This window comes from Drosophila mojavensis, unplaced genomic scaffold (genome assembly GCF_018153725.1).
Source record: "Drosophila mojavensis isolate 15081-1352.22 unplaced genomic scaffold, ASM1815372v1 contig_136, whole genome shotgun sequence".
NCBI classification, from domain to species: domain Eukaryota; kingdom Metazoa; phylum Arthropoda; class Insecta; order Diptera; family Drosophilidae; genus Drosophila; species Drosophila mojavensis.
This window is the reverse complement of record NW_025318667.1, coordinates 31531470-31555928: the sequence shown is the minus strand read 5'-3', so window position 1 is coordinate 31555928 and position 24459 is coordinate 31531470. Positions and strand designations below refer to the sequence as shown.

The 24459-nt window shown below is 39.8% G+C and overlaps 2 protein-coding genes across 6 annotated transcripts in view; one reads left to right on the top strand and one right to left on the bottom strand.

The window, feature by feature from the left end:
• The window catches only part of LOC6586324, a 157869-nt gene that overhangs the window by 66596 nt on the left and 66814 nt on the right, over window positions 1–24459 (bottom strand). For all 5 annotated transcript variants that reach the window (XM_032733175.2, XM_032733176.2, XM_032733177.2 and 2 more), the window contains one exon: window positions 2169–2215. The gene's annotated coding sequence lies outside the window, so the exon portion shown is untranslated. The remainder of the gene's footprint in view (window positions 1–2168; window positions 2216–24459) is intronic.
• LOC6586323 lies at window positions 4100–5407 on the top strand. Its single transcript, XM_002011903.4, has one exon. It carries the CDS (start codon window positions 4253–4255, stop codon window positions 5009–5011), a length of 759 nt encoding a protein of 252 aa, XP_002011939.1. The 5' UTR covers window positions 4100–4252; the 3' UTR covers window positions 5012–5407.

Below are 24459 nucleotides of genomic sequence, written 5' to 3'. Positions count from 1 at the left end.
TGACCACCCAAGACCAAAAAGCTTTGACGGATAGATGTCCGCCCACAGGGGGTGTGACAAACCCAAAAAGTTTATATCTCCTAAAGTATAATAGCTAAAAGTTTCAAATTTGGATAGTTAAGTTACTAGTAACCTCCTCTATGGATGACTCAAGGCAGCACACAAAGTATACACGTTCTTGATCAGGGCGACGAGCTCCGTCTCCGTCCGTCTGTCCGTATGTATGAGCGCGTCGATTTCAGAAGATATAAGAGCTGAAGACTTCAAATATTTTTTTAAATGTCGGTATATACAGCGCGGATATCGAGCTTATCACCAAAAATCGATAACTCATCCTGTTATTTTTTTATCGATAAAAAAACCTTATCAGTTAAAAAATTAAATTTCCTACACCTTTAAAGCTAGAGTCTCCAAATTTTAAATGTATACTTATATGCAGTTTTCACAATTTCGGTTTTTGTTAAAATTTACCACCCACCCCTATATCTACCCCCTCACCCACATATTTGTAAAAGACGTATTTCAAATTCTAGAGACTTGTGCTTTGGCAAATGCATATCCATGTTATAATCATAATAACCATATAGAGAGTTTCATGAAGATAGTCCATCCACAAGAAAAGTTAATACACAATTAAGTTCTCATAGTAAGCGCACACTGCAGCCCATGCGTGTTTAGGCGTGGATGCTTGTGTGCTTGTGTGCGTGTGTTTATGTGTGTGCGTATGTGTGTGTGTGTGTGTGTGTGAGTGTGCGTGTTTGTGTATGTCTTGTGTCAGCAGAAAGACGCGAAAAATTATTTAAATACCTATTGCTCGAAGGGGTTAGGGGATCTCATAGTCGAGTAGTCTCGACTACAGCTTTCTTACTTGTTAACTTTGTCTCCAACTCCCGAACACTTTTATAATATCACTAGTTGTCCCGGCGAACTTCGTACCGCCTAACAGTCTCTATATATATAAAACAAAGTCGAGTTTGTTACAAAACTTATAGTTCGAGATCTGCTGCACCAATTTTCATGGTTTTTGATTTGTTGGATTTGTCTCCGCCCCGAATAGCAGTATGTATTTTAAAAATACTGAAAAATTTAGGAATACTTGAAAAATACGTTATTTTCCCTAAAAGTTCTTTAATGTCGGAGCTGTCAAGTTTTTGTATTAAAATCAGAAAGTAATGTCGTGTTACCTTTTAGCTGAACTAATTTAGGCTTCTATGAACGTAATACAATAATACAAAAAAATATTAATATAAATAATTGTTAGAATTTTCACGAATCATCAAACAATATGCTTAATAATTCATCTGGCTCTGGTGGCGGGACCACTAATGGCAATGTCACTTTACCACTAAGGCAGCACAAACCGGGCGATTCACCAGCAAACATCAATACGCCACAATGCTGGCAAACAACGTCTATTGGACCAATGCAAACTAAACGATTCAAGCTGTAGTCAATGGTGCAAACATATCGAAACGCTGCTCGATTCAAATCAATCTTTGAACCATTTATTATTGCCGTTTCACGGGCTGCCTCTCTTTGATAAGCACGAATTAAGGCCCTTCTTTGCTGGGTACTAACGCGGCGCTCTTCTCGGGCGATTTCTTGTTCTTCGTCAGATAATTGACTCGCGATTTTCCGTTGCCTAATTGCATTATGGGTCCGCCGGGAAAGATTAGATCTTCTAGGACGCGGCATTTTTATTAATACTAATACTGAATATGCCCTCGCACAAAACCATATAAAACAATCGAGAAATATAAATATAAATAATTTACACAAATTTATGTTTGAGACAAACAAATACTATTGTATGATATGAGAGCAGGACCGAAAACTGTCAACAGTGACAGTAACAGTATCAAGCCTACTGAGTATCAATGGAAATTTGAATCTTAAGGGAAAAAAAACGCGTTTTTCAAGTATTCGTCAAATTTTTTCAGTATTTTTAAGATCTACTATCCTACTCGTGGCGGAGACAAATCCAACAAATCAAAAACCATGCAAATTGGTCCAGCAGATCTCGAGTTATAAGTGGAGGAGCACTTTTACACAACTCTCTTTTATATATATATAATATAGAATATATAGATATATAGATATAGATATAGATATATAGTTATAGATATATAGATAGATATATATATCGTATGTTATGGTGAAGTACTTACCGAAAGTATTTGAATTACAACATGAAACAAGTCGATAGCGTCGACACCTGGGAAAAACGGTAGAGAAAATATCATTAGAACCATATTTGATAGCAATATCTCTAATTCGCTTTTTATACCATGAACCAATTTTCAATGGGAAATCAGGGTATAATGGTTTTGTTAAAAGTATGTAACAGGCAGAAGGAGGTGTGGCAGACCCCACAAAGTATATATATTCTTGATCAGGGCGACGAGCTAAGTCGATTTGGACCTGTCCGTTTGTCTGTCCGTCTGTCCGTCCGTCCGTATGTATGAATGCGTCGATCTCATAAGATATAAGAGCTAGAGAAATTGAAAATTTGAAATTTTTTTCCTAGGTCCGTGTATATCACGCGCATATCGAGTTTTTCTCTAAATATCGATAACTATTCCCGATATTTTATTATCGATTAAAAGCCTTATCGAAGGCTAGTTATTTAATTATATCTCCTACACCTTTAGAGCTAGAGTCTCCCATTTTTATATGTATACTTATATGTATTTTATACAATTTCGGTTTTTATCAAAATTTACCCTATATTCACCCCTTGACCCTCACCTTTGTAAAAGGCGTATTTCAAGTACTAGAGACTTGTGCTTTGGAATGTACATACATTTTTACCATATGATTACGCTCTCATTAAGATTGTACGTCTAGAAATTACATTATTTAACAAATAAATTCTTATAATGTTGCCCTCACTGCAGCGCAGCCCAAGCGCAGTTGCTGCTTACTGCGCAATTAGCAGAGCCCCTTTTAATACGAGCGTGTGTATGTATGTGTGCCGAAAAGAAGTGAAGAGTGATTAGAATATCAGATTAGAGGGTTCAGCGTATTTCCTAGTCGAGCAGTATCGACTAGAGTCTTCTTACTTGTTTTAATTATAGTTAACCGTTATAAATAAATATATATATATAAAGATCAATACGTAACTAAACAATATCATAGTAAAGTGTATTCGTTCAACACCATCAAGTGGTAGTTATGGATTAGCCCAACCAGATTACCAGCCAGTCAAGCAGCCCTCATATACTCACTCATAGCACAAAGCTTTGGTTTAGAATGCAATAGGGTTATGGGCATGATTGCCAAGTTTCATTTGAGAGACTTTGTTAATAGGATAATCTCATATGTGCATAGCTAAGATATGTATTACGCATAATTGCGTTCGAGGCTATTAGGTGCTTTTATATTTGATCTATTATTTGAAAATAGTAAATAAATATTTATTGATAGCTGTACGCTATCAGAAAATTCAGTGACTATATATGGATTTCACTCCTTGCTAAAGGGGGCTAACTACAGACGAATTTGTTACACGAACATGCTCGCCGAGTTTGCCTGCTAACCTTGCGAACATTTTCACGAACATGTTCGCGAACATCATTTTAAAACAAATTTTGGACTGTGAACATGCCAGCGGAAGAAAACAAAATCGAACTTAATTGCAATGAAAGTTTTTTTTTAAACAAGAGAAAGCGCCTAACTTTGCGCTTCTTTTTTTTCAGTTCCCGCCTGTATGAAGCGTTCAGACAATTTACTTTTGCTTTAACGAAACTTTTTATTTTAATTATAATTCGTCCCATGATTTGTTGTGCAACTTTTTATTTTCATAGCCTGCTCATTTTGAAAACAATCAAGAAATTTTCGGTTCATTTTGGCCTAGAAATGATGTTCGTGCGAACACTCGAATCCATTTTCGAACACGTTCGCACGAACACCCGTAAGATAGAAACATTTCTATTTTGCTGCGAACACAAACGGGGAACAAAATGTTCGTACGAACACTCCTATCCACATTCGTATATTTGACGAACACAACATGTTCGTGTAACAAATATTCGTCTGTGGATAGCCCCCTTAATAGATCTTTTCAATTAAGTTGGCTTTTATAGAGCGATTGAATGCTGTCAATCAGGTTATGCTTAATACTTCATTTAGCTTTCAAATTAAATACACTATATTTTTATCCCAGTGAAACTCAATAGAAGATCAAAATCTGTTGAAAGTTGTACGCTATTTTATTCCTTTGCGGTTTAATCATTGAAAACAGGACTTTTTTATGGCTGGGCAAGCTTATTCTTGGCGCCAGCCACCATATCCGGGGGATCAAAGCGACTCCCAATGGGTAGAGCCATGTATGATCGTCTTGTGTCAGGATGGGAATATTGATGAAGCAATTGTTCCGCTTTTGCAAACGTTGTACGAGCCTATTGGCAGGAAGCTTATTGGGGCTGTATTTGTGCACGAAACGATGCGGGAAGAGCTGATCGAGAAGGTGCGTAATCGGATGACTGTGATGCATCGTCAGGTGAAGGGCCATGATTTTTATGCCAAGGCGCTGCTTCGTGCTGAGTGCCTTAGCGCCGAGCTGATTGCCATGATGAAGCCTGATGACATTGGCTTCAAATACAGTATGGTGGAGGGTTCGCCGATTGTCGTATGCGACTTCAATCAAAGCTACTTCAGCGTCAATCATCCCAGCACTGTGGTTACCCTGCATACATTCCGCCACACGCAAGAGCTGAGAGAGTTGGCTGCCAAGGAGAAGCTGCCATTTGACAGCGCCTCCATCTGGTGCCCGAAAACGGCAACTGCCTACGAGATGGCCCTGATTCTTTCCGTACCAGTTATTTACATCAACTGCGCAAGAGTTAGCTTGTTGCCCATTGCCGAGAAGTACAAGGACCAGGAAGCTCATTCACTACTCATGGGCGGCTATCACTATGAGGTTTTAATACAGAAGAACCGCGGCAAGGTCGTTGTCTTTCCGGCACCAGTTCGCTTGTTCACCAAGTCCCAGAAACTCGCAAAAGTTTAGCGATCCATTCAATCAATGAATCTTGTCTGTGCCTTACGAAATATGTATATTTTGACCCTCTAATTATTTCTCTCGTGTGTCTTTTGAGTAACTTGAATGGTCATGAGTCGTGCAAATGCTTTTCTACTTGAGTGTTCCGTCTTGTTGCTTGTAAACTTGATATGTCATGCTGTGTTAAAACCAGCTATAGCTAACTATGCTATAATTAGATATGCTTGACAAACGGTGTCTACTGCATTGCTCTAACCACCCACCTTCCCTCCATACCAGCATTAGTTGCGATTGTGAACTGCTAGGCCGTCACTCATGGCTGCGATTTAGACAATGAGCTCGACTGAACTATTTACGAAAAAGTTGAATATAATTTGCGAACCTTTCGGCGCAGCCTTTTTGCAAGTGTGTGTGTGTGTTTGATATACATAGGTGCTTGTTCGAACGCATTTGCCTCTCTGGCGTTTGCCCGTCGAGGTCCTCTTCTTTTGCCACTTTTGGAGTGCTTCTTACTGTAATCAAATGCCAACTCGAATAGGCTAACTCAGCATCCAGTTGCAGCCACGATTGGGGCGCTTTTTGTTATAGCTGTTTCGTTTCTTGTAACTTTCGGCACATCCTCACCTCTGACGCTGGTTTTCGGTGCTTCGCCTCCGTCTCCCTCTGTAGCAACTTCTAGCTTTATGCATTTGGATTTGGCTGGCAGTCCGCTCAAGCCAGCATCCCAAGCACCCATTCGGCTGTTGAGTATCCCTTTAATGCAGCCGCTAAGAGTTAGTTTCACATGCCTCGAGTTGAGTTCAGTTGTTTTTCCTACTGATGGCAGCGGTACTATATATATTATTTATTTAGAGTCTGTTGCGCCGCTGTGTTGATCCAGTTGACGCTTCGCCTATATGTTGACCCAATTTGGCATGGCCCCGTCCTGTTTGACTTTGTGCTGTTACGTAAGAAATGTTGTGTTAATGGAAAAACAACAATAACGCAATAACAACAATAACAAAAAGCAACCAGAAGAGCTAAGATTGGATTGTAACATTATACCAACATATTCCCAACATGTTTCTTTGGAAGCTACAGATTATTTTATTCTGAGCTGAGAGCTGAAGTTTTCTCAAAAAAATGTGTTGTAATAAAAACCGGCAAATGCTTTAATTAATTATTCACATCAATGAGAGCATATCGGCGAAATCAAATCAGCCTTACCCATTAATAACACAGATATGCCGCAGATAGCCTGTATAGTTCCTCAATGCTTGCAACCTTCGCAGATGTCGTATGCATCACCTACAGGTCCTGATGTGAGTACGATGCAGCTAACCGCATCCAAGATTATGCAACAAAATTTGCGGACTGGGCAAGGCGATGGAACATTGCCATTAATAGCAGCAAATCGGCCAATGATTGCTATACGCTGTTGCGGATAACGCTGCCAGCCATGCTCTTGGGGGAAATCCAGGCGAATTATGCCAAATATCTCGGAGTGATACTGGATCGCAGACTCACCTTCTCAAAGCACGTAGCGGCGATTACATGGAGTTATGGGGGCCAAATCAGGGGGCTGGCTTTTGATAAAATTATGAGATTGGGTACCGGCTGCGAGTGCTTTGTTAGAAACGCCATATTGCACAGAGACCTGAAACTCGCCACTCTCTTTGATGCAATAACCCAGGATTCGAGTTGGTACAATGACAGATTGGACCGGCACAGAAACAGGCTAGCAAACATTCTCATTACATACCGAACTCCTAGAGAAGACAACCAAGGGACCTGATTCTCCGATCGCGCCGTATGACGGTTAACAGAAGTTGACGTACAGCTGCAATCAGTATGTTCTTATTGTATTGTGTTGTGTTTACAAATATTTGTAAATATCTTTAATTGCGACAGTTAACGTAAGTTTGCCGGCGCGCCCAAATGGGCGGAATTAATAGACAATAAGCTCACATAGGTATTATTGGACTACCTCGTATGGCATTAATAAAAAAAAAAATAATAATAATAATAATAACACAGAGCTGTGATAGATGCTACATGCAAATTATAAGTAAGAAATGAAAAAGGCAATGCTAATGCAATTCTCAGCAGTCATCTATGCACTTTCAATGCAAGCCGACGTGTCCGCAGACGGTTTAATCATCAATTCTTGTCGTGCCAACATAACGGCAGTTTGGTGACAAACAATTTTTTAAAAACAAAGAACAAGTCAAATCCTGCGACTCCTCTAGCTGGCACCATGAGTGTGCCGGATGGAGAAACTATCAACCACCTCTAATGTGACGAAATTAACTTCACAAATCACAAACTCAGGTCAGCTTGAACAATTAATCAAGCTTATGTAGGATCAACTAATGCAGATGACGCAGGTGATGATTACAAGTTTGTCTTATTTCGAAGTCAGCGGATACGATTTTGTGTACGTCAACCATCCTAGTAATAAAACTCGTGGAGGAACAGGAATTTTAGTCAAATCTTCTATTTGAATGGGGGCAAACTGCGACTGTACAAATTGATACAACTATCGGAAACATTGTCATAGCCGCCTCATACGCGACTCCTAGGCATAGAGCTACGGTGGGGATGCAAGTATTCAGCAAGTATTCACTAAATTGGGCCTAAGATTCTTTGTTGGCGGTGACCTTAATGCAAAGAGCACGTAGTGGGCTCGCACTTATGCCGTGCTTGTCTGCACACTCCTTGGGTCAGTCCATCTACAACGACTACGCAAAGTCTGACAGAACAGTCGCAACCCTAGGGATAATACAGCCTTAAATCGAGTGTGTTAAGACATCACTTACACTATGCTTTGAAGCCAGCAACGAGGCGATTGCTGACTTCTTGCGCAATGCCGACCCCAACAGTATTGAGCACAATTTATGGAATGCTACTGAGAGCAAGCGAGAAAATCGCCTGCGAATTCGTGTGCCATCTGAGGGCACATTTATTTTTTTTCGATCCCTGCCAAATGGATATCCTTCCTCCCTGCCTATTGAGGTCGTATCTAAGTAATCGGCGCTTCTACGTAAATATGACAATTCTTTCTCGGATATTGGTAGAATTCAAGCTAGAGTCCCGCAATACAGCGTATTTTACCTAATACTCAACACACTATTTATCTCGCCCAACTAGATGATGCATGCTCCCTATCACCACCTACGCAGATGACACAGCTTGTGTTGCCTGTTCGCTCGACCCTGCTGTTGCAACTGCAACTGTCATACCTAGCATACCTAAATCTGAAAGTCTGCAAAATGCATTGGCTACTTGGTCGTAAGTCGCAACTCAGCGTTAAGAACAAACCCGTCTTAACGTATGGCACTCAATTATGGACACACCCAATTTTACTCACAAATTTTCTATAACGTTTAGGTATGACCATTGGGCTAGTGGATTGACCATTGGGCTAGTGGATTGACCACATTTGGACAGTTCCAGATCAACCAGGACTGGACGGTTCATGTTTTGAGCCATTAGCCTGATAATATGGGGATCGCGCTTCTAGACCCAGGTTTTCGGCACTTTGGAGCGAATTCTCCTTTAACAAGTAAGAAAGCTCTAGTCGAGACTGCTCGACTACGAGATTCCCTGAACCCTTCGAGCAACTGATATTTCAATAATTATTCGCAGATGCACAGACACACGCCCACACATAGCCATAGCCATACGCACGCACGCATAAACACGCATTGTATTATTTTTATTAATATTACTAACGTGTGCGCAAAATTTCAAGGCTCTATCTTTAAATTTACAGTTAATGCCGCACTATCGGTATTTTTGCCCATAGCGCTACCGGCCAGATCTGGCCTTTTTCAACTGCCAATTGCAGGAAAAATTGTAATCTAGCTGCTGGCGGGAAATTTGGAATTTTTTCAAAATCAAATCAGCATTATTTAAAGTGCCTCTAAAGTACTTGAATATTATTGGGACAAACAATTCGTACACTGCCGAGGAGAAAATTGATTTTATTGAGCTCCATAATCGTGTGTCAATTTTCGAATAAAACTATAATTCATAACAAGTAAGAAATCTCTAGTCGAGACCACTCGAGTACGAGATCCACTGAAGCCTTCGACCAACTGATATTTCAATATTTCTTCGCGTCTTTCTCTTTACACAAGAAACAACACATTCACACATATGCACGCACGGATAAAGAAGCATTTGCTGCAGTGTGTGCCTACTATAGGAACTTAACTGTTTAATAACTTTTCTTGGACTTTTTTTTATGGACATTCCAAAAAAATCAAGTCTCTAGCTCTTATATCTTCATACATACGGACAGACAGACGGGCCTAATTCGACTCAACTCGTCGCCCTGATCAAGAATATATATACTTTTATACCCTGATTTGGCATTTTCAATGGGTTTAGGGTATGAAAACTTAAATGGCTATATTTCTGGCCATTCTTGAATTTGATCTAGCCTTTTCTAGCAGGTTTGAAGGGTTAATTTAGCATTTTCTTGCCCGGAAAAGTTGGCAGCACTGTATACAAGTGAACAAGAGACCAAACAAACTTGTTTGTCAGTCGAGCTGTAATTGTATAGTTAGGAAAAACAATTTAGACGGCAACAGCGGGGCCAACATGTTGGACGGAACATGTTGCACTAGTGGGAGCGGTTTCGTTGTTATACCCTGAACCCATTTTCAATGGGAAATCAGGGTATAATGGTTTTGTTGAAATGTATGTAACAGGCAGAAGGAGGCGTAGCAGACCCCACAAAGTACATATATTCTTGATCAGGGCGACGAGCTGAGTCGATTTGGCCCTGTCCGTCTGTCCGTCTGTCCGTATGTTTGAACGCGTCGATTTCAGAAGATATAAGAGCTAGAGACTTAAATTTTTTTTTTTAAATGACCGTATATACAGCGCGGACGTCGAGTTTGCTTTTAAAATTCGATAAATCATCCCGTTATGTTTTTATCGAGTAAAAACATTCAAGTTCAAGTCAGATGCCACTATAGCTAATTGTGAATGATTTTTAATTTTTTTAAATTTCTCAAATATTCAATATAATATGTAGATCATATGCTGAAAGTTTCATTGAATTCCGCTCAGTCAAAAATTAATTAAAAATCATCAAATATTTGGCCAATTAACAAACGCACGTGCAGCAGCTACAACAGCATCGTATGCGTGTGCACACATACATTCAAACTTCTAGAAACATTCGTTGAATCACATCAGCTGTTAGTTTCGTTTAGTTTTGGTAGGTGGCGCTGCAGCAGTGAATCTATTTGAGTTTTGCCTGCGCCACTAGCAGGAGTGGGGTGGCCTAGTGTGTTAGCTGCATGACGCTCGATCGAGAAGTTGTGGTTCGAATCCCGATCGGTGCAACTGATGTTAACTTTTTTAATTGTTTCAAAATATTTTTATATTTTATTAAATGAGTTTGGTATTTTATTTATATTTTTAAATACATCGAAATTGAAATTTCAGCCATACTAAATAGGCATTTTTATATGTTGGGTTCAGGGTAGTATCTAGTCGAGCACTCTCGACTAGAGTTTTCTTACTTGTTATACCCTGAAACCATTGAAAATGGGAAATCAGGGTATAATGGTTTTGTTAAAAGTATGTAACAGGCAGAAGGAGGCGTGGCAGACCTCACAAACTATATATATTCTTGATTAGGGCGACGAGCTGAGTCGATTTGGCCCTGTCCGTCTGTCTGTCCGTCCGTCCGTATGTATGAACGCGTCGATCTCAGAAGAAATTTTTTTCCTAGGTCCGTGTATATCACGCGCATATCAAGTTTTTCTTTATATATCGATAATTACTCCCGATATTTTATTATCGATTAAAAACCTTATCGAAAGCTAGTTATTTAATTATATCTCCTACACTTTTGAAGCTAGAGCTTCCAAATTTTTAATGTAGACTTATATGTATTTTATATAATTTCGATTTTTGTTGTATTATTATATAAATATTACTTGTATAATTATTCTTAAGTTAGTTCTAATCCAACTCCGAAAGTGAATAAATGTTTTCTTAATCCAAAAACCGCTTTCGAATATTTAATTTATATATATAAACTCGAAATACGCGTGATATACACTGACCTAGGACAACAAATTGCAAGTCTCTAGCTCTTATATCTTCTGAGATCGACGCCTTCATACATACGCCTTTTACAAAGGTGATGGTGAGAGTGCGGATATAGGGGTGGGGGGTAAATTTTAACAAAAACCGAAATGCACGCAACTTCTTAGTTTTTGTTTTCATTTCATTATCATCATATGAGATGTCTCTCATGCCAAAAAAGAAGCGCGAGTGAAAGCCCGTTATGTTTTATTTTCTATTCTTCTTTATTTTCGCAAAGAATGCGTGCACTTATTTTGCGTCATCAGATTAGCGCCCCCAAATGCAATTGTAATTATCTTGCTTTTTTGGCAATTACACTCACCAAATATTTTGTGAAGTTCAAAGTATTCAATATATTTATAGTATGGGTAAAGAAACAGTTTTATCTTTGGTTGAAAATCAAAGATTGAGGCATACTTTGAATCTGGACTATGCTACCATAAAATTGCTGACAAAACAGGAAAAAACAGAAAACTAATTGGCAATTTTCTTACAAATAAGGAAAACTATGGAAAAAAAACTATATAAGCGGCAATAATCAAGTGATTTCAGAAGGAAATAGAAGAGCATTAGTTCGGGAAGCTTCGAATTCCCACGAATCGACCACCAAGATTGGGGATAAAATCGGTGTTAAGACGAGCTGATCACCGGTCCAAAGAGCAATTAACAGAGTTAAATACGTAAAGAAACAGAATGTAAAACAAGTAAGAACGTTGCAGTCGGACGTTACCGACTGCGGAATACTCATTCATATCTCATCTTCTAAATTAGTAGTTAAGTTTCGCTCTAATACTGTAGAATATACAGGTTTTTCCGATTTGCCACGCTCCAACTGGGCGTAGACAACTCATTTTTGGTCAGTTTTTAGAACGAGATAACGGTACCCTAACTGCAAAGTTTGAATGCTTACCCTCAAAAAAAGTGAAAATTACAGGGCATTTTTCGATATGCCACACCCCTAAAGAGGCGTAAAAACTATTTTTTGGGGAATCGATAGAGGAGGCTTCGAAGGAGGCTTTGAAGCTTCTAGCTCTTATACTTTAAGAGATATAAGCTTTTGCGGTTTGCCACGCCCCCTATGGGCGGACATATATCCGACAAAGCTTTTTGGCCTTGGGTGATCAGCCCGAGTATATATACAAAATTTGAGGTCTCTGGCATCAATAGTGTCAAAAATATAGCAAAATATAAAAAATCATTATATCTTCAGGTCCGATTTGCCACGCCCCTAATGGGCGTAAACTTGTAATTTTATCTTCAGACTTTATAGAATCATAGCATTAGCTGACGTGGAGATACAGTTTTATCCGATTTGCCACGCCCCCAATGGGCGGAGATATATCCGCCATAGTTCGTGATCTAGGGTGGTCGACTCGGACCTACATACCAAATTTCAGCTTTCTAGCTTTTTAACAAACATGATTTCTGGTATATCGGAAAAGGCATTTTCAGATTTGCCACGCCCCTAGTGGGCGGATCGGGAAAATTTTAACACTTTATAAATCGGAGATATACACGAGTATGTGTTCCAAATTTCAAATTTCTCTAGCTTCAATAGCGCCGAAATAGATTGCGTTCATACGGACAGACGGACGGACGGACAGCAAGACGGACATTGCACAAAACCAATATACTGATTCACTTTCGTGAACGAGTATAAAAAGCTCTTATATCTTCTGAAATCGACGCGTTCATACATACGGACAGACGGACGGACGAACGGACAGACAGACACGCGGACAGGGCTATATCGACTCAGCTCGTCACCCTGATCAAGAATATATATACTTTATGGGGTCTGCCACGCCTCCTTCTGTCTGTTACATACATTTCAACAAAACCATTATATTCTGATTTCCCATTTTCAATGGATTCAGGGTATAAAAAGTTCCTTATTTTGAGAATACCCTGTGAAGGGTATAAATAGCAGGATACACATTAGAGCCCCATTCGACTATGCGGTCAGCAGTTGACTTTGCTGTTTACAAAAGTACCGCCAGATTTGGATAGAAGAGCGCTTCGATCTATTTTCAGACCACCATAGTGACAGTGCACGCACAGCCTCTGCCTTTCCCTACAAAAAAACGACTCCTCCCGCCAGGATCTGATCTAGGAGCTTTCAGACGCTACCTGAACTCTTTGCTACACCCGGAAATTTAACTAAACATACCCGAAGATGTAAGCTATGCAGCAAACAGGCTGCGAGAAACAATAGTCGAAGCTGCACTCTTTGCTATTCCACTCCCCCGACGCAGACAAGAACGCCCTCAGCAGAACATCGCACTTCCGTTTGAAATACAAAATCTCCTCACGTACAGAAGGTGGGCAAGACGACGTTGGATGCTCTCAAGAACGTCAATGGACAAAATGAGGTACAATGAAGCCACCAGGCAACTCAAAGCTGCTCTTAGTGCTCTTCAACACAGACGAATAAGTGATGCTCTGGAACGAGTGGACTCTCCGTTCGATGCTGAATTTCACCTGTGGAAGTTTACCTGAAGCATTAAAAGGCAACCAATGCGTCGTTACCCTATCCGCAGCACATCTGGTGCTTGGTTAACGGGTGATGAGCCACAAGTCAAAGCTTTTGCCATCCAGAGCCAAACGAGGTAGAAGACAAAGCTAACAATATACTCTCCACTCCCAGCAGATGCCGGGATTAGGTCTTGCACCACGGAGGAAGTCGTACACGGAATCAACTGGATTAAGAACAAGTAAGAAAACTCTAGTCGAGAGTGCTCGACTAGATTCTACCCTGAACCCAACTAATAAAAATGCCCATTTAGTATGGCTAAAATTTCAATTTCGATGTATTTAAAAATAAAAATGAAATACAAAACTCACTTAATAAAATATAAAAATATTTTGAAACAATTAAAAAAACAAGTAAGAACGTTGCAGTCGGGCGTTACCAACTGCGAAATACTCAATCACATCCCATCAGCAATTTAGTAGCAAAGTTTCGCTCTGATACTGTAGAAAATGCAGTTTTCCCCAATTTGCCACGCCCCTACTGGGCGTATAAACCTCATTTATGGTTAGTTCTTAGAACGAGATAACGGTACCCTGCTGCCAAATTTGAATGCTTACGCTAAAAAAAATGTTAAAAATACAGGGTATTTTTCGATATGCCACGCCTCTAAAGAGGCGTAAAAATTATTTTTGGGTCATCGATAGAGGAGGTTAATAGTAACTTAATTATTTAAATTTGAAGCTTCTAGCTATTATATTTTAGGAGCTATCAAAATAAAGCAGAATTTAAGAAATCACTATATCTTGAGGACCGATTTTCCACGCCCCTAATGGGCGTAGACTTATAATTTTATAAAGTCATAACATTAGTTTACGTGCAAAATTTCAACGTTCTAGCTGTAAAACTCGTGGAGATACAGTTTTATCCGATTTGCCACGCCCCCAATAGGCCTAGATATATCCGCCATAGCTCGTGATCTTGGGTAGTCGACGCGGATCTACATTCCAAATTTCAGCTTTCTAGTTCTTCAACTAATGATTTCTGGCATATCGGAAAATGCATTTCGGAGATATACACGAGTATGTGTTCCAAATTTCAAGTCTCTAGCTTCAATAGCGCCGAAAAAAGTTACGTTCATACGGACAGTCAGACACACGCACAGTGGGACAGACGGACGGACAGCAAGACGGTCATTGCATAATATACTAATATACTAATTCACTTTCGTCAATGAGTATAAAACAAGTAAGAAGGCTCTAGTCGAGACTGCTCGACTAGGAGATACCCTGAACCCTCTAAGCTGATATTCTACTCATTCTGCACTTCTTTTATGCACACATACATACACATGCATCCACACGCACGCATAAGCCTGCGCTCTGCTAACTGCGCAGTAAGCAGTGACTGCGCTTGGGCTGCGCTGCAGTGTGGGCAATATTATGAGAATTTATTTGTTGAATAATTTCTTTTGTAAACATACGATCTTGATGAAACTTTCAGAGCGGAATCATATGGTGAATATGTGTGTACATTCCAAAGCACAAGTCTCTCTGAAATGCGTTTTTTACAAATTGGGGGCGAAGGGGGCGTAGTATCCAAAATCTGTAAATTACAAAATCTTTATATCCATTAACTTTATATACAACCCAAATTTGAAGACTCCAGGTCTACAAATGCTCAAATTAGGCTGAAAAAACAAAATCAATTTTTCGATTATTCTCGATAAAAAAGTTATCGGACGATTTATCGAAAAAATAAAGCAAACTCGTACTGCGTATGGTACTCACGAGTATGTATGCCAAATTTCAGCTCTCTAGCTCTTATAACTTTTGAGATCAACGCACTCATACGGACGGAGGGACGGACGGACGGACAGACAGACGGACAGGGCCAAATCGACTCAGCTCGTCACCCTGATCAAGAATATATATACTTTGTGGGGTCTGCGATGATTCCTTCTGCCTGTTACATACTTTTTCACAAAACCATTATACCCTGATTTCCCATTTTCAATGGGTTCAGGGTATAAAAATAACATCAGTTGCAGGCAGAAGGAATCATCGCAGACCCCACAAAGTATATATTCTTGATCAGGGCGACGAGCTAAGTCGATTTGGCCCTGTCCGTCTGTCTGTCCGTCCGTCCGTCCGTCCGTCTGTCCGTCTGTCCGTATGTATGAACGCGTCGATTTCAGAAGATATAAGAGCTAGAGACTTCAAATTTTTTTCAAATGTCCGTAATTACAGCGCGCATATCAAGTTTATCATTAAACATCGATAACTCATGCCGATCTTTTTTTATCGATAAAAAACCTTATCGAAAACCAGTTATAAAATTATATCTTCTACACCTTTATTGCTAGAGTCTCCAAATTTTTAATGTATGCTTATATGCAATTTATACAATTTCGGTTTTTGTTAAAATGTACCCCCACCTCTAAATTCACCCCCTCACCCTCACTTTTGTAAAAAGCGTATTTCAAATACTAGAGACTTGTGCTTTGGCAATTACATGCATATTCATGTTATAATCATAATCTAAAAGTTTCATGAAGATCGTACGTCTCATAGTAAGCGCACACTGCAGCCAATGCGTGTTTATGCGTGGGTGCTTGTGTGTGTATGTGTATGTATGTGTTTGTGTATGTGTGTGTGTATGTGAGTGTGTGTATGCGTTTGCGTCTGTATGCGTGTGTGTGTATGTATGCGTGTGTGTGAATGTACGCCTGTGTGTGCGTACGTGCGTGTGTGTGTGTGTGTGTGTGCGTGTTTCTTGTATAAGCTGAAAGACGCGAAAAATTATTGAAATCGCTATTGCTCCAAGGGTTCAGGGGATCTCGTAGTCGAGCAGTCTCGACTAGAGCTTTCTTACTTGTTATACTCATTCACGAAAGTGAATCAGTATATTGGTTTTGTGCAATGTCCGTCTTGCTGTCCGTCCGTCTGTCCGTCTGTCCGTATGAACGCAATCTATTTGCGATATACCAGAAATCATGTTAGTTGAAGAGCTAGAAAGCTTAAATTGGGTATGTAGGTCCGCGTCGACCACACTAGATCACGAGCTGTGGCGGATATATCTCCGCCCATTGGGGGCGTTGCAAATCGGATAAAACTGTATCTCCAAGAGTTTTACAGCTAGATCGCTGAAATTTTGCATGCCAGCTAATGTTATGATTCTATAAAGTCTAAAGACAAAATTATAAGTCTACGTCCATTAGAGCGTGGCAAATCGGACCTGAAGATATAGTGATTTTTTAAATTCTGCTCTTTTTTGGACACTGTTGATGCCAGAGACCTCAAAGTTTGTGTATATACTCGGGCTGACCACCGTCCGTCCGTATGTATGAACGCGTCGATTTCAGAAGATATAAGAGCTAGAGACTTGAAATTTTTTTTCCTAGGTCCGTGTATATCACGCGCATATCAAGTTTTTCTTTTTATATCGATAACTACTCCCGATAATTTATTATCGATCAAAAACCTTATCGAAAGCTAGTTATTTAATTATACCTCCTACACCTTTAGAGCTAGAGCTTCCAAATTTTATATGTAGACTTATATGCATTTTATATAATTTCGATTTTCGTTGTAATTTACCCCTCACCCCTATATCCACCCCCTCACCCTCACCTTTGTAAAAGGCGTATTTCAAGTACTAGAGACTTGTGCTTTGGAATGTACATACATTTGAATATTATGATTATGTTCTGAAAGTTTCATTAAGATTGTACGTCTAGAAATTAAAATATTCAACAAATAAATCCTTATAATGTTGCCCACACTGCAGCGCAGCCCAAGCGCAGTCGCTGCTTACTGCGCTGTTAGCAGAGCGCGCTCTAATACGTGGATGTGTATGTACGAGTGCCGAAAAGAAGTGCAGAGTGATTAGAATATCAGATTAGAGGGTTCAGGGTATCTCCTAGTCGAGCAGTCTCGACTAGAGTCTTCTTACTTGTTTTTTAATGTCAAAGAACCAAAATGCTATTTTTTCCCAAGTGAACACATTTTCCTGTCACACTGTATGCGTGTATGTGTGCATATGCGAAGAATTATTAAATTATCAGTTGCTCGAAGGGTTCAGGGGATCTCGTAGTCGGGAAGTCTCGACTAGAGCTTGTTTAGTTATCGATTAAATACCATATTGAAAATTAACTATGTAATTCCTACAGTGATTTAAGTTACAGTCGAGCAGACCCGACTAGGGTTTTTTACTTGTCTACTTATTACTATTGTCGCTTTATCTACATATTTGCAGGTGTTCAATCTATATTGAATGCTTCAATGTATTTATGTGCATTGAAAAATTGATGTAGCAGCATGCAGTGCACAGTGTAGCAGCTGCCACTCCCTCCATCCAGTGAGCGGTCGAAAGAAAACCAACTAGTACAGTTGAGCATGCGAAGTGGTTTTCCGTCCGGGTGCACGTTGCCTAGTGGTAGCTGCACCGCAACCGCAATACCTGTAGCTGCCACATTGTGGCAACCGCACAAGTCCACACACACACACACACACACACACTCACATTCGCCATGCATACACACTTGCAATAGCTTTTGGACCAGCTTTTGCCATTTGTGCAAATGCAGTGAAAATCACTTTTTATGGCTGTATCATCCATCGCATATATCCAGTAGAGGCGTACGCCATACCTAGAGCTCTGGTAATTTTTAAATGGTGCCCTCAGTTACTTAAATATCCGTATCCATCCCTCCGCTTAGCCACTTAATTTACGATTTGAAAACCCGTTGTCTATTTCGATAAGCTAATAAAGAGCGGGAGTGTGAGGGGGTGCGTTTGCTTCGGGGCTCTATGTGCCCGTGAATTATGTTTAATAAGCTTTCAAGTCACGAGCCACCTTCAGCATCCACGTAACTGGAGCAGAAATTGGCAGACTACATAACATGGATAACAACAGCAACGCCTAAATGAGAGCATTGACAAAATGAAACAAGTAAGAAGACTCTAGTCGAGACTGCTCGACTAGGAGATACCCTGAACCCTCTAATCTGATATTCTAATCAGTCTGCACTTCTTTTCGACACACATACATACACACACACGTATTAGAATGCGCTCTGCTAACTGCGCTTGGGCTGCGCTGTAGTGTAGGTAATATTATAAGAATTTATTTGTTGAATAATTTAATTTCTGTACGTACAATCTTAATGAAAGTTTCAGGGCGTAATTATATGGTGAAAATGTATGTACATTCCAAAGCTCATGTCTCTAGTACTTGAAATACGCCTTTTACAAAGGTGAGGGTGAGGGGGTGGATATAGGGGTGGGGGGTAAATTACAACGAAAATCGAAATTATATAAAATACATATAAGTCTACATTTAAAATTTGCAAGCTCTAGCTCTAAAGGTGTAGGAGATATAATTAAATAACTAGCTTTCGATAAGGTTTTTGATCGATAATAAAATATCGGGAGTAGTTATCGATATATAAAGATAAACTTGATATGCGCGTGATATACACGGACCTAGGAAAAAAATTTCAAGTCACTAGCTCTTATATCTTCTGAAATCGACGCGTTCATACATACGGACGGACGGACGGACGGACAGACAGACGGACAGGGCCAAATCGACTTAGCTCGTCGCCCTGATCAAGAATATATATACTTTGTGGGGTCTGCCACGCCTCCTTCTGCCTGTTACATACTTTTAACAAAACCATTATACCCTGATTTCCCATTTTCAATGGGTTCAGGGTATAACAAGTAAGAAAGCTCTAGTCGAGACTGCACGACTACGAGATCCCCTGAACCCTTCGAGCAATAGGTATTTCAATCATTTTTCGCGTCTTTCTGCTTACACAAAACACACATACGCACACACACACACACTCATACACACACACATATACACACACATCATACACACACACAGACACGCCTAAAAACGCATGTACTGCAGTGGTGGCTCACTATGGTAATTTAATTGTTCAATAAATTTTCTTGTGGATTTACTTTCTTTATGCAACTTTCAGATTATGATTATAACATGGATATGCATGTATTTGCTAAAGCACAAGTCCCTAGTATTTCAAATACGCCTTTTACAAATGTGATGGTGAGGGGGTGAATTTGAGGTGGGGGTAAAAAAAACCGAAATTGTATAAAATGAATATAAGTATATATTTAAAATTCGGAGACTCTAGCTTTAAAGATGTAGGAGATATAAATTTATTACTGTTTTTCGATAATGTTTTAATCGATAACAAAATAACGGGGCAATTTATCGATATTTAAAGCATAACTCGATATGCGCTTGTTATACAGGGACCTAGGAAAAAAATTTCAAATTTCTAGCTCTTATATATTCTGAGATCGACGCGTTCAAACATACGGACAGACGGACGAACGGACAGACGGACAGAGCTAAATCGACTCTGCTCGTCGCCCTGATCAAGAATATATATACTTTATCGGGTCTGCCACGCCTCCTTCTGCCTGTTACATACATTTAACAAAGCCATTATACCCTGATTTCCCATTGAATATGGGCTCATATTATAACAAGTAAGAAAACTCTAGTTGAGAGTGCTCGACTAGATACTACCCTGAACCCAACAAATAAAAATGCCCATTTAGTATGTCTGAAATTTCAATTTCGATGTATTTACAAATATAAATAAAATACCAAACTCATTTAATAAAATTTAAAAATATTTTGAAGCAATTAAAAAAGTTAACATCAGTTGCACCGATCGGGATTCGAACCGCGACTTCTCGATCGATCGTCATGCAGCTATCACACTATGCTACCTCACTTCGCCAACTGGTGCTGGCAAAACTCAAATAGATTCACTGCTGCAGCGCCATCTACCAAAACTAAACGAAACTAACTGCTGATCTGATTCTAAGAATCTGCTAGAATAACCAAACTATTAAAAACGCACATTAAGTATGGTTAAAATTTCTATTTCGGTGTATTTAAAAATATAAATTAAATAGAAAACTCATTTATGAAAATATAATGATGATTTATCGAATTTTAAAACCAAACTCGACGTCCGCGATGTATATACGGTCATTTAAAAAAAAATTGAAGTCTCTAGCTCTTAGATCTTCGGAAATCGACGCGTTCAAACATACGGACAGACGGACAGAAGGACGGACGGACGGACAGACAGACGGACGGACAGGACCAAATCGACTCAGCTCGTCGCCCTGATCAAGAATATATATACTTTGTGGGGTCTGCCACGCCTCCTTCTGCCTGTTACATACTTTTAACAAAACCATTATACCCTGATTTCCCATTGAAAATGGATTCAGGGTATAAAAAGGAAAGAAAAAATGAAAATGGGTTCAGGGTATAATAAATAAATACGACATTCATTTTTATGCCCCCATGCTGCCACAAACGACGCGAAATTCACAAGTTTTCTGCAACGTGAAAACAGGCGGAAAATTGTATGGAGTGTATGAGCCAGTCATTCACTCTCCCTTTCGCTCTCTCTAGCTGTATGTGCATTATGCAGCTGCATTTCCGGACGGCGTCCAATGGTCGGGGTCTATTGCCACTGACCGAAAAAAAATGGAGAGAGCGGAGCTCAAGCGAAAATTGAGCTAACAGACAAAGTGCACTGTGGGGAACTGAAGAACGAAAGCGTTCTGCAAGAGCAAAATACAAACAAAAATGATAAAGAAAAGGAAAGGAAACTGGGACAAAGGCGAAATAATATTGGTTTAACTTCTGCAGTCAGTCGGCGACTGAGGCTGAAGCTCTGTGGCGAGTGGGGTTGCCTCGCTTGTTGGTGTTGCATATAAATTTGGCATGGCACGCGCTGGCAACAAAGCAACACAGTCGAGGGCCAAGCCGACAGCCTAACCGCGGCAATTCGCAATGCTACAACACTAGCAGCCGCCAGACCGCTTTCTACTCCTTCTGCAGCAGTATATTTGGTCGTCGCACTGCATACAACTTTAAGTTACTTATGGCACTACCGAACTTGGGGCAGGCATTGTGACTGTTACTGCTAGCCATTAACTTCAATCCAAGCTACGTCTTTTGCCTCCTCTACCGCTAGTGAACCTCCAAAACTAATGCTGGTAATAATCGTATCTCAACTACTAGCTCGACAGTTCGGGCTGTTCCTAGGCATATCGTTATTTTGACAGTAAGAAAACAAGTAAGAACGTTGTAGTCGGGCGTTACCGACTGCGGAATACTCATTCACATCCCATCAGCAATTTAGCAGCTAAGTTTAGCTCTAATACAGTAGAAATGCGGCATTTCCCGATTTTTAACGTTAGGGCTATTTTTAGCTTAGGTAGAAGAGAAGCTCGTGTACTTTGTCTATGCGTGACCGAGACGAGAGCAGATTAACGACATCAGAAGTAGTACTATACATTATTAACAGAACCAGCATAATGGCGGACATACATATACACTGCGCGTCATCTCCCCTTTTACACTCAATCACAAAGCTAAACCATCAGAGCTTCCTCTTAAAATTTGTATACCCTGAACCCATTGAAAATGGGAAATCAGGGTATAATGGTTTTGTGAAAAGTATGTAACAGGCAGAAGGAATCATCGCAGACCCCATAAAGTATATATTCTTAATCAGGACGACGAGCTGAGTCGATATAGCCCTGTCCGTCTGTCCGTCCATCCGTCCGTATGAGCAAAAGGATCTCAGAAGATATAAGAGCTAGAGAGCTAAAATTTGGCATGCATACTCGTGTATACCATAGGCAGTACGAGTTTGCTTTATTTTTTCGATAACTCATCCGATAACTTTTTTATCGAGAATAATCGAAAATTCGATTTGATTTCTTCAGCCTAGTTTGAACACTTTTAGACCTGGAGACTTCAAATTTGCGTTGTATATAGAGTTAATGGATTCAAAGATTTTGTAATTTACAGATTTTGGATACCACGCCCCCTTCGCCCCCAATTTGTAAAAAACGCATTTCAAGTACTAGAGACTTATGCTTTGGAATGTACACACATTTTAACCTGATGATTACGCTCTGAAAATTTTTTTTTAAGATTGTATGTCTACAAAAGAAATTATTCAACAAATAAATTGTCATATTATTGCCCACATTGCAGCGCAGCCCAAGCGCAGCCGCTGCTTACTGCGCAGTTAGCAGAGCGCAGGCTTATACGTGCGTGTGGATGCATGTGTATGTATGTGTGCATAAAAGAAGTGTAGAATGATTAGAATATCAGCTTAGAGGGTTCAGGGTATCTCCTAGTCGAGCAGTCTCGACTGGAGCCTTCTTACTTGTTTCCATTCTGTTTCTTTACGCAATTAACTTTCTTAATTGCTCTTTGGACCGGTGATAAGCTCGTCTTAACACCGATTTTATCCCTAATCTTGGTGGTCGATTCGTGGGAATTCGAAGCTTCCCGAACTAATGCTCTTCTATTTCCTTCTGAAATCACTTGATTATTGTCGCTTATATAGTTTTTTTTCCATAGTTTTCCTTATTTGTAAGAAAATTGCCAATTAGTTTTCTGTTTTTTTCCTGTTTTGTCAGCAATTTTATGGTAGCATAGTCCAGATTCAAAGTATGCCTCAATCTTTGATTTTCAACCAAAGATAAAACTGTTTCTTTACCCATACTATAAATATATTGAATACTTTGAACTTCACAAAATATTTGGTGAGTGTAATTGCCAAAAAAGCAAGATAATTACAATTGCATTTGGGGGCGCTAATCTGATGACGCAAAATAAGTGCACGCATTCTTTGCGAAAATAAAGAAGAATAGAAAATAAAAACATAACGGGCTTTCACTCGCGCTTCCTTTTTTGGTATGAGAGACATCTCATATGATGATAATGAAATCAAAACAAAAACTAAGAAGTTGCGTGCAATAGGCAAAGAGAAAAACGTAAAAGAAAACAAGTAAGAACGTTGCAGTCGGGCGTTACCGACTGCGGAATACTCATTCACATCCCATCAACAATTTAGTAGTTAAGTTTCGCTCTAATACTGTAGAATATACAGGTTTTTCCGATTTGCCACCCCCCAACTGGGCGTAGACACCTCATTTTTGGTCAGTTTTTAAAAAGAGATAACGGTACCCTAACTGCAAAGTTTGAATGCTTACCCTCAAAAAATGTGAAAATTACAGGGTATTTTTCGATATCCCACGCCCCTAAAGAGGCGTAAAAATTATTTTTGGGGAATCGATAGAGGAGGCTACCAGTAACCAGTAACTATCCAAATTTGAAGCTTCTAGCTATTATACTTTAGGAGATATAAACTTTTGCGGTTTGCCACGCCCCCTGTGGGCGGACATATATCCGACGAAACTTTTTGGTCTTGGGTGATCAGTCCGAGTATATATACAAAATTTGAGGTCTCTGCCATCAATAGTGTCGAAAATATAGGAGAATTTAAAAAATCACTATATCTTCAGGTCCGATTTGCCACGCCCCCAATGGGCGTAGACTTATAATTTATCTTAAGACTTTATAGAATCATACCATTAGCTGACGTGCAAAATTTCAGCATTCTAGGTTTACAACTTTAGGAGATACAGTTTTATCCGATTTGCCACGCCCCCAATGGGCGTAGATATATCCGCCATAGCTCGTGATCTTGGGTAGTCAACGCGGACCTACATACCAAATTTCAGCTTTCTAGCTCTTCAAAAAACATGATTTCTGGTATATCGGAAAATGCATTTTCCGATTTGCCACGCCCCTAGTGGGCGGATCGGGAAAATTTTAACACTTTATAAATCGGAGATATACACGAGTATGTGTTCCAAATTTCAAGTCTCTAGCTTCGATAGCGCCGAAATAGATTGCGTTCATACGGACAGACGGACAGACGGACGGACGGACAGACGGACAGACGGACGGACAGCAAGACGGACATTGCACAAAACCAATATACTGATTCACTTTCGTGAATGAGTAT

Coding starts and splice junctions, on each gene's coding strand:
- LOC6586323 (XM_002011903.4), top strand. CDS start 4,253: ATGGCTGGGCAAGCTTATTCTTGGCGCCAGCCACCATATCCGGGGGAT.